The sequence below is a fragment of the Canis lupus genome, chromosome 12 (assembly GCF_003254725.2).
Source record: "Canis lupus dingo isolate Sandy chromosome 12, ASM325472v2, whole genome shotgun sequence".
Lineage (NCBI taxonomy): Eukaryota > Metazoa > Chordata > Mammalia > Carnivora > Canidae > Canis > Canis lupus.
Window position 1 is genome coordinate 13,365,678 of NC_064254.1, and position 17,627 is coordinate 13,383,304.

Genomic DNA, 17,627 nt, shown 5'->3' on the forward strand with positions numbered 1-17,627 from the left:
AAGCTGAACCTGAAATAAGATATAAAATATAAAACAAAGCGGATCTTATTTTTATTATTTTAAAAAGATATGAAATAAGCAAATAGGAATTGACTCTAGAGTATCCTCAATTTCATTCCAACAACACCCTGAATAACAGAACTGCTATGCCCACAACAACATAAACTGTTATCTCAATCCTTCACTTGGCACTGATAAAAAAGTACACAGGATTTTTTTCTTGTGAGTGCTTTTTCAGTTCTTATTCCAAATGCTTTGTGTCACCTGGAATATATTAGAAGAAATGCAATTACCAGGTACCTGATGAGGGTAAAGGTCCTTTTCTGAGTCCATCTGGCCCCAAAAGATGAACATGACTAATAAAGATTCATTAATGGTTGAGGCATTCCATCATTTGTGGAAATGAATGCAAATATTTAGCTGGATCTAGAGTTGAGTTTTCTAGTGGAAACTCAAGTGGAAATAAAAAACAAAGACATCAAGAAGGTCAATATCCTGCATATTACATGTCAGGTGGAAAGTTCCTCTATGGCATCTCCTTTCTCCTTGCAGCTTGGGTTTGTTTTTCAAGTCATTCCTCCATGGCCAATCTAAGATTCTCCTCTTCCTGTCTTTCCGAAATAAATTTGGTTTTTATCAAAAGATAAAACATTTGGTCAAAAGATAGAACATTTGGTCAAAATCTCTCAGGACCTCTGGCATGATAATCAAATGGGATTTCAGAACACTGAGGGAAGCATAAGCTAGAAACTTATGGTTGAATTGTGATCTTTTCCAAAAAGATGAAGCTAACTTACATAAAAATGGAAATACTCAATGTTGTGAAAAATATTAGATTTTTCTGTTTTTTGTTAATTTCAGGTTTGTTTGCTATAATTAAGCAACTGCAAACAGCATGAAGTTGCCATATGCACTTCTACACTTTCTTGACTTGCCCATGAGTTCTTTGGAAGGGAACCCTTAAATCTGAAATGATATATTTCCAGTGTTGCTTCCATCTCAACAGACCTCTTTACATTTTTGTCAACATTCAGGCCTTCGCCAAGGTATTTTTAACCATTTAAACTCAAAATTCATACCAAGTTGAGACTTTTTAATTTCACAGTGACTCTAGCATTTTGTTAATATTCTTCAAAATTGTTTCAGAAGAATAAGCATTAAATTTATATATTTGTCTTCTAATATTTAAAAATCTTTTATGTGCTGTGAACACATTTGAAGAGTGCTAGATTCATATACCAGTTCATCTTTCCTATTTTGAGTATGCCTACACTTAATAGGATATTCTTTATTTTTAAATTTTCAAAGATGACACCTATATTTGACAACATACTGAGTCTAAAGAGTGCTGAAATCTCTGCCAAAATAGATTATTTCCTGGAATCAAGTACAGGCTGCTTGGTAAAGTTCTTTCTCATATGTCAGGTCCTTTTCCTCATGGCTGCATTCATACTCTATTCTCGTACGCTTCCACTTCATCTTACGTGTGTCCTTTCATCCAGAAGCTGGGTACTGGAGAGTAAGTATTATATGGAATCCTAACATCCCTGGATTTGAGCACTGTGCCTCTGCTTATCCTTGCTGGCTTATGCTGAATAAAATTTCTCAGCAGTTTGAACTCTCAACTGTGGTCCAAGGAAGCTATATTGAAACTTCTGTTGCTGCTGGATCTCTTACAAATGCCTATACTTGTCTTGATGCTTTAAAAAAATTGTTGGCAAGTTAAACTATCCTATCCTTTCTCAGCCTTTCCCTTGCTAGGGAAATCCAAATTTATAAAGAAGGACCTGGAAGCTCAGATAATTGCCACTTATTCTTTCCACATAATTGTGGACTAGATCTTTTGTTAAACTTGAAACATTCATTCTTACAGACTAACATCTCAGATTGGAGTGAATGAAAGATTAGTACTACTACTACTACTAATACTTTTACTACTCATGGACCATAAAGGTTGATATGTAATCTGACTGGCAAGTGTCTTCCTTCTACTCACTGTTGTACACATAGTTTTCTCAGAGTTTCATGTTTATGGAGGATTTCTTTTCAGATGAAGATGGGCCATTCTTTGGCCAAAGGTTACAGAATATGATATAGTTAATTTTAATAGTTAATTTTCTAATTTCAAAGTTTAATTGAGATGTTAATTGCTAAAACTGTATTCTATATAACTAGAAAACTCTTTTCTTTAAGGAAATTAAAACTAGAAAAACTACTTAAGGAGAAGACAAGAGAATCACTAAACTTAAGGATTCATACATTATTAAATCTGGAAGGAATGTAAGATAACATCTATTCTAAACTCTTCCAACTCCCAACCTATTTTATGGATGAGAAAGTGAAGATAAAGGACTTGCCCTAGATTATAGTGACAGTATCAGTATGGCTATACATCAGATCTCTTGGCTTCTAGGACACACAGCTGATATATAGAGGCTTAATTATTTTATGTAGAATAAACTGTACCATGTTACCACCATAGTGGAAGTTTCTAGGGAGTAAAAATGAAAACACAGCAAGAGTCTGAATGTAGAAAGATTTGGAGGAATAAACAGAGAAATAACTAATAGCTTTAAAGTGGGACATTATTCTGATGTCACTGATTTTGAATTTATAAGAATTCAGATATGAACTAAGCTAATACTTAATTTACTCAGGAAACCTTTGCTATAAAACAACTCTAATGTAATAGCTTTCAACAAGATTAGGAGAGAAATGTTTAAATATTTATGAGAAAAAAATATATGTCTTTGAGATTCTTAAATTTTTTATGTATGTAGGCATAATTATATCAGGTTAATTACAACTTTTTCTTATATACTTAGTAAAGCAAGTCCACTGAAGAGGTCTTTTAGGTAATACTTTGTTATCCTAGTTTTAGTTACTGAGTGAGCTGGAGCACTATAGCTAAAATTATTTAAAACTACTTCACATTAGGAGTTCCTTATACTTCAAATTTCCCCCCAATAAATAAGCACTGAGTTCTGTTGTTTTATAAATGGAAGAGGAACCCAGATATGAAGCTAAACCTAAAATTTGCTTACTACCATTATAAAATTATATCTTGGAATGGCTCTACTACTTGTAATGGCAAATGGTTCTCTGAGTTTTAGATAATAGTATCAATTTAGATGAATTATAAAAAACAAGAACATGGAAGTGATAGAGACTGATCAAAACCAGGCAGATACTGGAAAGGGGAGTGCCTATATTTAGAATAAGAGAATAGAAAAAAAAAAAAAGAAGAAGAAGAAGAAGAGAATGGCAGTGTCTTCAGTTTCCTGTTTTTACTTTTTTGGTATAATGGCAGGCCCTACTCAGTATAGTTCACATATGACCTTAGAGACTTTAAGAAATATAGGCCAGAGTTAAGGGCACCCAAAGTAGGTACAAAGTCAGGAAGGAAATACCAAAAAAGGGCAAAATCAAAGAAGGAAAGCCCCAAATTCAGCATACAAACTTTACCCAAATCTATTTGTCTGTGGTACTGAATCCAAGAAATCCAGTTAAAGCTAAGTGAACTGAGGAGAGATTCTGGCTGCCGTCAATGAAGAGGAGTTTGAGTTTGTGTAGAATAGCAAAGCGCCTGCCTAACTCACATACCCACATCACTACCACTATTAACACCAACAATTCTTCACGGGAATATAACAGAACACAAAATCTCTAGCACTTATTACTCATGATGCCCAGGATATAATTGAAAATTACTAGACATGCAACAATGTATGAAATTGACGAAGAAGAACTGAGAGAGGAGGCATTATTTTGGTCTCCACTGAGTCTCAAAGAAAGTTTGACTTACACTCAATGGAGAATAAAATAACCCAGATATTAACTGATCAATGTGGGATTTTAAAGTAGCTGTTATAATTATACTCAAGAATATAAAAGAAAATAAACCTGAAATAAATGACAAATAAAAAAACCAGATAAAAACTAAAAAGAAATCAAGGGGAAATTATAAAACTATAAAATAAAGTATCACAAAGAGAATTATTTGATGGGTAAAACAGATTGGAGCTGACAGTTGAGTCTGGAACATAAAGACACAGCAAGAGAATATATCCAACCTAAAGAACAGAGAGAAAAGATTGATAGAAAAATTAAATAGGCACCTGTGGAGCAATATCAAAGTAACTAACAAATATGAACTTAGGATCTCTGAAATGGAGAAGAGACAGTGAATGAAGCAGAAAAAAAAAATCTCAAGAAGTAATTGCTGAAAATTTCCTCCAAATGGTTAAAGACACAAACAAATATTCAAGAAGCTCAATGAACCCTATGCAGGACACATACAAAGAAAACCATGTCTGTGTGTGGATAGCATGTCAAACTGCTGAAAAACAAAAATAAAATACAATCATGAAAGCATCCAGAAAGAAATAACACATTACAAACACAGAAACAATAATACAAACTACTGACATATGATTAAAACAATGGATGCCAGAAAACAGTAGAATGATATCATTAAAGTACTGAATTCTATATCCAGTGAAAATATATTCTAAAAATGGAAAAGGATGTTTTCAGAAATATGAAAACTAAGAGAAACCATCACCAGCCAACCTGCTCCATAAAAATGCTAAAATAAAATTTAGTAGAACAAAATAGGAAAATAATACCAGAAGTAAGTCTGAGGATAACAAAGAGAGACAGAGACAAGGAAAAAGAAAGAGAAAAATGAAGAATAGTGGGAATGGTAAATGTTACTGTTTTTTTTTTTCTTAGTTTCATTGAAATACATTCAATTATTTAAGGCATAAGTAGTATTATATATTATAGTTTATAACATGAAGATGTAAGATGTATAACACTATAGCATAAATATTTACTTATATAAATATATTTATATTTATGTATTATGTATTATATGTATTATGTGATTTGTGTGTGTGTATATATATATATATATATATATATATATATATATATATAAAGTCTTATAAGAGTCTCAAACTTTTTTTAAAGATTTTATTTATTTATCCATGACACACACACACACACACACACACACACACACACACACACACAAAGGCAGAAACACAGGTAGAGGGAGAAGCAGGCTCCATGCAGGGAGCCCAACATGGGACTTGATCTCCAGTCTCCAGGATCAGGCCCTGGGCCAAAGGTGGCACTAAATCACTGAGCCACCCGGGCTGCCCAAGAGTCTCAAATTTTATGTATGTAGTACAACACTGAAAATTTAAGGATATATTGTAATCGTTAGCATAACCACTGAAAAAATGATGCAAAGAGGTATCACTAAGAAACGAGTAAATGAATTAAAATAAGTTTCTTAAAGAGTACATAACCCAAAATAAGACAAGAAAAACTGAGAATCAAAAATAGAACAAGCAAAAAATAAATAGCAAAATAGTTGACCTATATCTAACCATGTCAATAAATATGTTGAATTTCCAGGAAATGCAAACTCACTTGAGTCACTATTAGATATCCATTAGAATGGTTAAAAATAAAAACAATGATAATACCAAACCTGAGGAACGTGTGAAACAACTGGAAGTCTCATGTACTGCAGGTGGAAGTATAATGACACAAACATTTTTGGGGGAAATAAAGTCTTCTACTGAAGAGTTTCTTTAAAAACCAAACTGAGTTTCTTAAAAAACAAATCCAGGAACACCTGGATGGCTCAGCAGTTGAGTGCCTGCCTTTGGCATAGGGCGTGATCTTGGAGTCCCGGGATCGAGTCCCACATCAGGCTCTGTGCATGGAGCCTGCTTCTCCCTCTGCTTGTGTCTCTGCCTCTTTCTCCCTCTGTGTCTTTCATGAATAAATAAATAAAATCTTTAAAAAATAAAAATAAATTAAAAAAATAAAAACCAAACACATATTCTGTGACTCAGTAATTTCATTCTTAGCTATTAATCTAAGAGAAATGAAGGCATATCTCAAAAACTGAAAACAGCTTAGGTGTCCACCAAAATAAGAATAAATACATTGATATATTCATACACAACACATTACTCAGCATTAAGCAGGAATAAATTAAACACTTACATTGAAAAACAAATTTCAAAAACAATCCTGAGTGAAAGAAATTTCACTCAAAACAGTATATATACTACATTTTCTTTATATGATGTTCTAGGATGGGAAAAACTAATTTATGATGAAAGAATCAGGACAATGATTGCCTTTCTGTGGTGGCAGGAACTGACTGGGAAGAGGCATAGAGGAATGTTCTGAACTGATGATAATGTTTTATATCTTGAGAAGGGTTTAGAAAATGATAGGTTTATACATTTGTCAATACTCATCAAATGGTATGCTTAACAAATGAGTAGTTCACAGTGTATACCTTACAAAAAAAAAAGAGAACCATAAACAAATTATATACATAATGAAGTGTTAAGCCATGAAGTGTACATTTAGTATATCTTTGAAATTTAGCAAAAAAAAAAAAAAAAAGGATGAATTGACAGATGGACAAAAGAATAATTAGATAAATAGATATAATAAATGTAAATACATAAATATGTAGGTAATACAGTAAATGTAGTATTATAATGTTCACTGTGGAATCTAGATGGCAGATATATGATGTTAAATATAGAATTCTAATATTTTTGTATGTTTGAATATTTTTATAATAAAATATTAGAAAAAAATCAGTATCTTGCTTTATCCAGAAGAAAGCTATTTAAAAAAGTCTAAGTAGAAGTCATTAAGTATGGTAAAGCATAAATTGGCTATTTCTAAAAATTCAAACTATGAGAAAAATAGACTATACTTTCCATATCTCTGAAGCAAATTCAACTTTATCCACTCTGCACTGAAAAACAAACAAACAAACAAAAACAACAACAACAAAAACGGAAAAAAAAAAAGATCACTGACCTTTTTTCTTTTCCTTTGTTTGGTTTTAGCTGAGTCTTGTCCAGCACTCCCATTCCCCAGGGATCCTGATGCAGTTTTCCCTGAGTGCTGTGATCCAGCTGATGGAGCTGTTGGTGTAGGAGGAGGTGTGTTCTCAGGAGATTCTGGGTAGGACTTCATGCAAGACCCCTGCCCAAAGAGATGTGCTTTTGAAATTGAGTGACCAGGAATTTCACTAATATTCAATTTTGTGTAATATCTCCTGAATTCAATACTTTTTGAAGCTTACAAATATCAGATACTATTTATTATCCAGTCCACAGAAATGATACTTCATCTTGCCCCTATTGGTCTAAATATGTTAATTTTTAATCTCTCTAATCATTTAGATAAAATCAGGATTTCACAGATACAGCCTCTCAAATTTCTGCTGATTTTGCTAGACAGAGATTTCTACTTGCAAGTTTTGTTACATGTCTCAAAAGGCACCTCTGAATTCCCTCCCCAAACTGGGTGCCATCCATTATTTGTATCAGTGGGAATCACTTTCTACCAGTGACTCAAACTCAGTGCCTGAGCGTCACTATGGATACCTCCAGCACCTTCCATTTCTAGTTCCTTCCGTCTTTCATAATATCCCTCATTTCTATCTGGTTTCTTTTTTCTTTTTTAAAAATTTTTTTATTGGAGTTCATTTTGCCAATATATCTGGTTTCTTTGACTATGACTTCAAGTCTGTTCTCTTTCATGGAGATGCACTTCAAATATTTGAGGACTACTACCTTTCTCAGCCTCTTTTCTTTTATAGGTCAAACTACCTCAAATTCCTTCAACCACTTCCTATGAGACATGATTTCATGTTCTTTCACCTTCTAATTACTCTCCTTTACACATTCTCTACTGTGTCAATATCCATCCTCTAGGACGGTGCCTAAACACAAGGCAAAAAAAGTTTTCTTATCAGTAACATCACAATATTGGTTCCTAAGGAATTTACAGGTTAATAAAAGTCTATAAGTATTTTTCATATATGGTATTACTAATCCACATTTTCCTTATCCTACCAACTATACTAAACCATATTATGTTAGTCTACATTTCTCTATAATGTATTTATATTTAAATAATTATGCTAAACTTTGTAAAATGTTTGGCTGAAATACACATATTGGCTTCAAAAGTATATCTTGTCTATTGGTCTGTTGAGAATTGTATTATTTATTTAAAATAAGACATGAACAAGTTTAATGGAAGCTGTTGAAAAAAATATTGGAACTCTGCACTATCTTTGCAATGGTTCTATAAATCTAAAAATGATTTTAAAATAAAAAGGTTTTTAAAGAAATAAAAGTATTTCTTTGATTTGCCTGCCTAGGAACATTATCAAACAAGAGGAATAAGCCTAATTTGGCATGAGTGATTCTTAGGAAAAAAAGATAACTCTAAGAGATCACTGCTTCCTGTGCATAAACCATATGTTAGAAAAAAATATAAAAATTAACTTCAACTGGGGTGCCTGGGGGGCATAGTTGGTTAAGTATCCGACTCTTGGTTTTAGCTCAGATGGTGATCTTAGGGTCCTGGGATTGAGCCCTGTGTTGGGCTCCATGCCCAGTGTGGAGTCTGCTTGGGATTCTCTTTCCCTGTCCCTCTGCCCCTCCCTCCCACAAAATAAATAAGTAAATAAATAAATCTTTAAATAAATTAACTTCAGTTAATATTAAAACTACCAATCTGAGAACCCAAGCTGAACTAGCTTGGTTCTTCATATGTTTAGTATTCAAAAATGATAGTCCTTAAAAGAGAATGTATTATGTATTAACTCCATGCCTCGAGAGCTCCCAATTCCCATCCGTTGTATGTAGGACCCCCCTTTGGATCTTCTCAAAACACTATTTGAACTCAACACCCTTTAGCAGCCAAGAAACCTTCCACTCTTCCTTAACTCTAAGGGCCTAATGCTCAATTTTCTAATCTGACCCCTCTCCCCACCATGAATCCTTTGCTTGAATATTTTAATGAGAGTTTTGTTTCTCCCACGTACAGTTACAGCTATGCTGCCTCTGAGGACTAGAGCCTTTTCTCCACTTTTACCATCTCCATCAAAGTTCTATTCTCCCTGAACACAAGCTTCCTCTCCCAGGTTCTTTGCAGTTAGTTTGTTTTTACCTCTATGCTTCTGGTCTATGCCACTCATCTAGAAATTAGCATATATGCTATCTTGAATTCTCTGTTTGCTTGTTCTTTCTTTCTTTCTTTCTTTCTTTCTTTCTTTCTTTCTTTCTTTTTCTTCTTCTTTCTTCTTCTTTCTTCTTCTTTCTTTCTTCTTTCTTTTTCTTCTTCTTTCTTCCTTTCCTATCCCTTCCTTCCGGCCTTCTGAACACACTTTCTATTCTTTCTTTCTTTCGTTCTTGCTTTCTTTCTTTCTTTCGTTCTTCTTTGTCTTCTTTTCTTTTCTTTTCTTTTCTTTCTTCTTTCTTTCTTTCTTTCTTTCTTCTTTCTTGACTTTCTTTCTTTCTTTCTTTCCCTTCCTTCCTTCCTTCCTTCCTTCCTTCCTCCGTCCTTCCTTCCTCCTGAATTTTTTCTCTTTCTTTCCTTCTTTCTTTCTTTCTTTCTTTCTTTCTTTCTTTCTTTCTTTCTTCTTTCTTTCTTTCTTTCTTTCTTTCCTTCCTTCCTTCTGACACTCTTTCTTTCTTTCTTTTCTTTCTTTCTTTCTTTCTTTCTTTCTTTCTTTCTTTCTTTCTTCCTTCCTTCCTTCCTTCCTTCCTTCCTGACTTTTTCTCTTTCTTTCTTCTTTCTTTCTTTCTTTCTTTCTTTCTTTCTTTCTTTCTTTCTTTCTTTCTTTCTTTCTTTCTTTCTTCTTCCTTCCTTCCTTCCTTCCTTCCTTCCTTCCTTCCTTCCTTCCTTCCTTCCTTCCTTCCTTCCTTCCTTCCTTCCTTTCTTTCTTTCTTTCTTTCTTTCTTTCTTTCTTTCTTTCTTTCTTTCTTTCTTTCTTTCCTTGATTTTTACAGAACGTTCTATGTCTCTGAATACAGACCTGGTAAGTCTTCAGAGTCCCCCTTTTTTCCCAATCTGGTAAAGCCCTTAGAGCAGGCCCTTGATGTTGGCTACTAGGTTTGTAATGTTGATGAGTAAGATTACTACTTTAGAGTGGCCATTCTCTGTGTTTTGTCAGGTAATAAAGGGCAGAAAGATTTCCAGTCCCTCTGAATGTTCATTTTGATCGCCAGTCGCACAGGGGGAGAGGTGTCTGGAAGGCCAGAGAAACGTTTGAGGCTTTACTAACATATTTAGTCGGGATGCTTTCCGACACTCCTGCTCCTGCCTCCCAGAGAGCCTGGGAAACTCAGCACACACAGGCCATTTTTCTTAACTGCTGGGTAGCTGGGAGCAGCAGCTGTGGTTGCTGAGCAGTTGCCCAGGGCAGCTTGGCCACCCTGGAGAACCAAGAAAGAAGGGAAATAAAGAGTTTTCCTAGCCATGCAAGCAATCCCTTGAATGTTGAGGGAAAACTAGGCTTGTTATGTTCACTGTAAATTTCTTCAATTAGAAATGTTACAACAAATTTGTCTGATGTTAATGAAAAGCATACTTATACGCATATTCATAAAGTGAACATGTACCAAAGATATTTTTAAAGGGTGTTCTTTGACATCGTAATTTGGGTTTGTAACATAAAGAAAACAAAGTGTTTAATCAACTGGGTAAGCTTTAGGGACTTCTAAAGTATGATGACTGATAATGATGTATGATCTTTTCTAAGAAAAAAAATGGATTTTTAATGGGCATAAACATTTTAATTTCTACTTGGATTCCAAGCCAATCTGATTCTCCAAGGGGCACAAAGAGATGTTAAACTTTGGCTTGAAATAAGATATATTGGTTTATATCTTTATATATTTTCTAAGTACCCTAGAGCAGAGATACTTACTTGGGGTCTGTCAGGTTCACAGATTGCTTAGATTCATAGAATGATTTCAGAGGGTCTACAAACACCCTGAAATTCTGTACAAAGTCTGTATGTAAGTATGCTTATGGAGACAGGGTTTATAGTTTTTGTCAGATTCTCATAAGGGCTTAGACATTTTCAAGTTACTACATTTCACCCAACTGGAGCCAAAGTTCACTTAACAATTATACAGGTAGATATTAACCTAACCTCCTTGCTGCCTTCTCTATGGTTATTAGACTGAATTACATGAAATTGTTATTTATGCCAGTAAAAAGGGTCAAATATCAGCAAATTTATTGAATAGATGAAACTACATTTCTCGGTTGTAGGCACATGCTGCTCACAGAGAAATTTTCTTATACTACAAATGGTACAGAGTTATTGCACGACGCTTTAAAGTTGGCAAGATGACTTTATAACCCTCGTAGGTGGAGATCCCAGCCACACAAACTGGTCACAAAGGATGTGATCCTCACATGATAGGGCCTGGGTGAATATGGAGAATAAATGGGGCCATGCTTCTTTAAATAATGTTTAGAGATAGGTCAAGAACTGGAAATACAATTATTAATAAATGTCAGGAGTTATTAGGACAGGAATAATAATGATTCTCTTGTCTTTGAGGCACAAAGAAATAAAGAACTATTCTCTAATTGTTCAGTTGCCCAAATCAGTTGTTCACTTCCCATGGAAAAGAGGCGTGCTCCAACTATCCCTCTTTTACTGAAGGGCTGGGGACTAAGAAAGGCAAGAAAAAGGTGAAAAAATAATTGTATTAAGTGGATTGTTAAGACCGGGAACAGAGGAGGTACTCGGTAACTGTTTGAATGTTGAGTGTGTTAAGATTTCTGATTAAAGGCTATACATTCCTACATCATCTTTTTCAAAGAACTACTAATGTAAACACTAGACACATGAAAAATCCATAGAGGTGTCAAAGATAGATTTTTTGCTACTTACCTCAGCAGAGTTGTGATACTGAATGAAGGTTGCAGAAATGGCATGGCTAAAGGGGTCTCCTGCCTTGGTTACCATGTCCTGCCTCACAAGAAGAGCAAGGTCCACTAACTAGAAGATCAGAATAATAAAAATAAAATCACATAGCTGGAAATAATCAATCACCAATGTCAACTGAAGTGGCAAAACTAAAAGCTATATATTCCAAATGTTGTTGGTAATACAGTCTGCTAAAAATCTGTATTGTGGACGTGAGCATATGCTTTCATTGATAAGTGGTCCTACCTATGAATATAAACAATGTATTCTGACTTTCTAGGAGAAAGCTTCTCAAACTTTGTTTAATAATCACTAGGGAAGTGTTTCAAAATACAGATTTCTGTGCTCTAAACACTGAGATTCTAATTCTATATTTTAAACAAGAAGCAAGGAGAAGCTGATGTTTGTGGTCAGAGAACCATGTTTTGAGAAGCTGTCAGAGAGCAGTGATTCTAGATTCAGGTTTTGGCAAGCACTCATTAGATTGTACATACCTTTCTAGATATGTAGATAGATTTAAAATCTAGATTTCAAAGCTCAAAATTAATCTCTAAACAAGGCAGATGGATGTGTACTTAGAATTCAATGTTGAGATGGGGTTCCATTTCTGGTTAGGATAAAGTTACAAGCAAGAATCATGTTTACCCTAACATCCACCAAGGCTTAAGATACAAAGAAACAAAACTGAACTAAATTTCAGAAAATGATTATAATGTCATAAGATAAAACTCATGGCTGTTCTCATCCCAGGTAGAGTGGCAGGTGGAGGAACTTTGATCATGAACAGGGATAAGAAGAAAGCAGTCATGTGGCCTGCTATTACAGATACTAGAATTCTTACCTGTGCCACGGTTTCATATGCTAGATATGCTAAAATTTCCATTGCGACAACATTGGGTTTTATCTCCATACTGCTGCAGTCCAACCAGTCTCGAAATTTGGAGGCTTTTTTGGCTAGCCATCAAAAAAACAAATATGGAAAACTTAGTTTTTGAAGTGTTTTAATACTGCATATTACTATTGCAAAATCAAAGATACATTTCTTAAAAATTGCGTTTGAAAAACAATGCGTATAAAACACCACGTTTTTGAAATTTTGTTATCGTTGAGATATTCAAGCCCCAAGATATTCCTTATGCATTTGGGTCTTTGATTTTGTTATTTGCTACATAACACAGTATACTAAATGACTTAATATTTAGCACTTCTCGCAGTGTCAGAATAAGCTATGACTAGCCATAGCTTATGTTTTAACAATAGTAAGAGGGGTTACTTGATATAGCTTTACCTTATTCTTGTGGAAAGAAATTCCTGCAAGAAAAAACCCATGATGGAGAAAGAATACAGAGAAATTGATTTTGCAATACATTTCAAAATTGTCTGTTACTAGAATAGGTTCAAAGTCACACATTTAACACCAATAAAAAATAAATTTATTATTAAAAAAAAAGTCACACATTTAGAATACAGTAGAAAAAACTTAAGCTTGCAATTACATTTTCCTGACTACAAAGATGTCCAAATTCCTAAGACTGACTCTCAAAACCCTTCAGATTGATTTCAACCTGTCTTTGTATTATTTCCTACTGAAATGCTACCTGGCCTTGAGTCTAGCCCTCTCTCTGTTCACCAGTGCTCCTTTCCCTCCATGGAATGCCATCCCATCTCTCTTCATTCACATGAATCCTGCTAGTACCGTGTACTTCCCCACACTAGTCATTTACTGAATTCTTATATCATCAGATATCCTTTCACATCTGCTTATGACTTATCGAACCATATTAGAAGATTTTTGTGGGCAAACACCATGCATCATGTCTCTCTGCATACCTAACAGTACCAAGTGTGTGTGGAACCATCTGGTAAATATCTCTTAATTGCCACAGTGCTAAACAGAGTTTAACCTGATGCAGAACCTTTATTAGACATTGCTAATTTAACTAGTAATCTACAGGGAAGAGACTGATGGTTAAGATTTTATCATATCTATGACATAATTTTTTAAAAATCCACTGATTATTCTTTTGGTTAATCTGGTCCTACGGATCTATTAAAACATGTAAAGTCACTCAAAGCATGATGTTTCAATCCTTACAGATACAGTTTTCATAGATTCTGTGTATAGAAGAGTTTTTTTTTCAATAAATCACAGAAGACTTGAAGCCTTGCTATCGAAGTACATGTCCAAAGCTGTCAACTATGGCAGAATTATGATAATCCTCTTAAAGCTATCTCCCTAACGTAATCTTCCCATATTCTCTGACATGCAACATTCCATCTAACTAGTAAGCTGCAATAGCTCACAAACACTTGTTTAACATCTGTGGAATACTTCTGAAGTCAAAGTTAACAGGCAGCAATTTGGCAAGTCAATAAAATGTACCTTAGTTACTTCTCCCTTTGACAGGTTGTTAAGAACACAGAAACAGGTATTTTGTGACTATGCTCTAAACAATTTATTTTCAAAGAGAGGAGGATAGATAGTTCTTAGTATTCAACTTAAGCAACAGAATTGGTAGCTCCCTCACTAGATGTTAAGCACTGAGAATGCATGGATAAGGATCATGTGTCTACCACTGTATCCCCCAGCACCTACATACTTCATGCAATATACTCTTGATATACTGAGAAGAGTGGTAAAGGTGAAGGGCATCAGTAGTCTCACAACAAATATTTCTAGAAAAAAAAGGAACAAATGACAGATTCTTCTTTAATAAAAAAGGTAGGGTGTCGGGCAACCTGGGTGGCTCAGCGGTTTGGCGCCTGCCTTCAGCTCAGGGCGTGATCCTGGAGACCCGGGATCGAGTCCCGTGTTGGGCTCCCTGCATGGAGCCTGCTTCTCCCTCTGCCTGTGTCTCTGCCTCTCTCTCTCTCTGTGTCTCTCTGTCTCTCATGAATAAATAAAATCTTTAAAAAAATAAAAATAAATAAAAAGGTAGGATGTCAAGTTTTCTGTAGCATAAAAGGTACACAGAGAGTCCCATAAAACCACTGTCGGTTACTTCTATTCCAGCAACAGGTGAACAGTCCCTGAAATAATTCCCTGTCACACCTGGAGAAGGGCTGCTTCAGAAACAGACCTTCCTACAGTATTGCTGGTTCTAGTAAGACAGGTACAGATACCCCTAGTCATAACAGTTTGTTTCCATCAAGAGGTAGGGGGCACCAGAATGCATGAATGAGTTCCTTCACCTTTACCATTCTTCTCAATATATCAGGAGTAAGGGTATCGTGGAAATTGATCAACAATTTAAATATCATCCTTAACAAAGGCCAGAAGTTCCTAAGATTATCAGCCTTTTGACACTACCTGGTTTTTCAGCTTGTGCTGGAATTAAAACAACTTTATATAATAACTTTATATAGGATGTTTAAGGTTAGTTAATTCTCATACACTTTTTTTCTTTCTCATTGTGGATCACCAGTAAAATCTAAGTTTTTCTCAATATTTTCCCATTTTCACATCCCTGCATACTATCTCACTATTTCTACCTCATTCCTCTCACCAGTCTTTCGATTCCTGATCTTTCTCTTAGGGCTCTCTGTAATGCTTATTCCACTCTGAAGAAATTCTTCAGTAACTTCAATCTCTTCATAATTACTGCTATTTTGGATTAATTACAAATAGTCTTTCTCAGAGGACATGGTTTTCCCTGGAGTCTTTTATAAGAAATTCCTTCTTTCTTTCCTTCTGTACATATTTATTGATCAGTCATCGACTGCCAGCCTGTTCATTTTCCCATACACCAGAGGGCCTTGGGGATTATATCTTCATTCTCTTAGTTTCTCCATAGGACAAGCAGATAGAGACTTCTTACTAACAACAGAGGCTAAAAAACAATGGTATCCTGTTTTAACAAATAACTACTAGCCCACAATTTCCTACCCAACTAAACTACCATTTAAATATGAGGGCAAAATAAAGCATTTTTAAGACAAAAATGAGTACTTTAAGCACTTAAAGAGCCTTAAGAAAAACAAAATTAGGCTGACAAGGCATGTTTACTGATTACCAACTTTAAAAAATTAAGTCAAGCACGAATATTAAAAAAATTAAGGATAGCAACTAAATAATAGAAATAGAATATACACTACACAAACTGGTTGAGGAAAAATGGAATGAAGAAAATCCAATTAATCCAACAGAATAATGAAAAGGAGGAGGAAAAGCAAAAAAAAACCAGTACAGTAAATTTAAAATACAAAGACAGCATATATAAACTCAATGTATTGTAATAAAATTGTAAATTGAAGTAATTAAACACACATTAATTAAAATCTTCAATTAAAATACACAAAGACTCTCAGATTGACTAAAAAGAAAATCTATATATTTGTTTACAAAATCCACATACAAAACAAAAGACTGAAAGGCTTGGAAAAAGATTTACCAATTTATAACTAAATTTAAGCTTTGTGAATTAATATGAATATCAGATTTTAAGAGACTTTATGGGAAATGACTATCTAACTTACATAATTATAAAAACAAGACTGGTGAATTTGATCAGTATTCCAATTCTGCAACTTACCTTCAGTCTATAAAAGTCATAGACCTGTAACTTTTAAAATGCACCAGTAGTCCCAATCAGTGAATGCTATGATCAAATATTTAAGAAGACACATACAGCTGAATCACAATTCCTATATCCTGGTAATTTATCAGAAGGGGAGAAATGAAAAGAGCCTAACGTTCTGACCAGTGTGGGTTATTAGTTCTGAATTTGCTGACCCACTTGGATTAAGCATTCCCAGCCACCGTATTTTGGCATATAAAACAGATTCTTCCACTAGGGTTTCATAATGAAGCACCTGTGGGCATCATACAAAGAAATATTTTTAAATGCCCAAATCCCTCTTCTTTAAAAAAAGTAAGAATATACTGCTTAAACCACAACTATTTTCTATAGAAAGGGAAAGCATTCATTTTTAATTTATTATACTTTATTATTGAGTTCTAAACAAATGTGACTTTCAAACACAAGATGTATAAGGACATGTCAGTGGCTATATGTTTTAGTGTGAAATAGCACTTCTGTTCCTTTAAGTGAATTAAATTTAAAATATGATTTTAAAAAATAGTTCAATAACACTAAATGTTACTTCATAAACTGGAGATTTATACTTATAAAAGACTTGAATGCCATTTTTAAACCTAAAAATTACAATACAAAAACCTCTCATTTGCTGAAATTGCCATGATCTGAAGTGTCATTTACTTAATGCTTCACAGATGTATGATGCCAAATTGTTAGTCAGACTGCAAAGTATATTTAGTTAGGAAAAAAAGCTTCCAAAACATGTTTTCCTATATTTTACTGACATTTACATGGGGCACTATTTGAAATGTGTCATTTATTTGCACTTTATGATCTATAATGAAGCTCTCATTTTCTGTTTTCCAAATCAAATACATTGTTATTATGACCACAGGACAGTTTTTCCATTTAAAGACACCATTGTGTCTATAATTCCTCAGACCAGGGTCATGTGTTTCTCCGTCAGATTTTTACTGGACTTTTCATCACACTTACTCTTTGACCTTTCCCCTGAGAGGCTTAGTCATCACTGAACTGTTGCGGTAAAGATGTCTGCTACACAATTGAGCCCACTATTTATCATGAGCCTGTACTTTTAGTAAGCCTGTGTGCAGTGATGGGACAGTACTAATTTTATCACTAGGTTACCAGTGTTACAAGAGCATAGACTAAAGGATTTGGATAACACTGAATGCTTGTCACAGTAGGAGGTTACAGACAAAAATGGAAGAGACTATTGGTACTTTTCTTTGTGGTCATATGAGTATGCATAAATAAACGGAATGCTTGGTATT

General features: G+C 34.4%; 1 protein-coding gene across 14 annotated transcripts in view; it reads right to left on the minus strand.

Moving 5' to 3' along the window:
- SUPT3H (SPT3 homolog, SAGA and STAGA complex component) overlaps nt 1–17,627 on the minus strand; it is a 605,022-nt gene that overhangs the window by 158,631 nt on the left and 428,764 nt on the right. For all 14 annotated transcript variants that reach the window (XR_007401138.1, XR_007401139.1, XR_007401140.1 and 11 more), the window contains 3 exons: nt 12,636–12,748; nt 11,759–11,866; nt 6,868–7,035 (listed from right to left, as the gene is read on the minus strand). Coding sequence is in view for 11 of the 14 variants with exons in the window: in XM_049092126.1 (XP_048948083.1) it covers nt 6,868–7,035; nt 11,759–11,866; nt 12,636–12,748 (389 nt within the window). In the remaining 3 variants the exon portion in view is untranslated. The remainder of the gene's footprint in view (nt 1–6,867; nt 7,036–11,758; nt 11,867–12,635; nt 12,749–17,627) is intronic.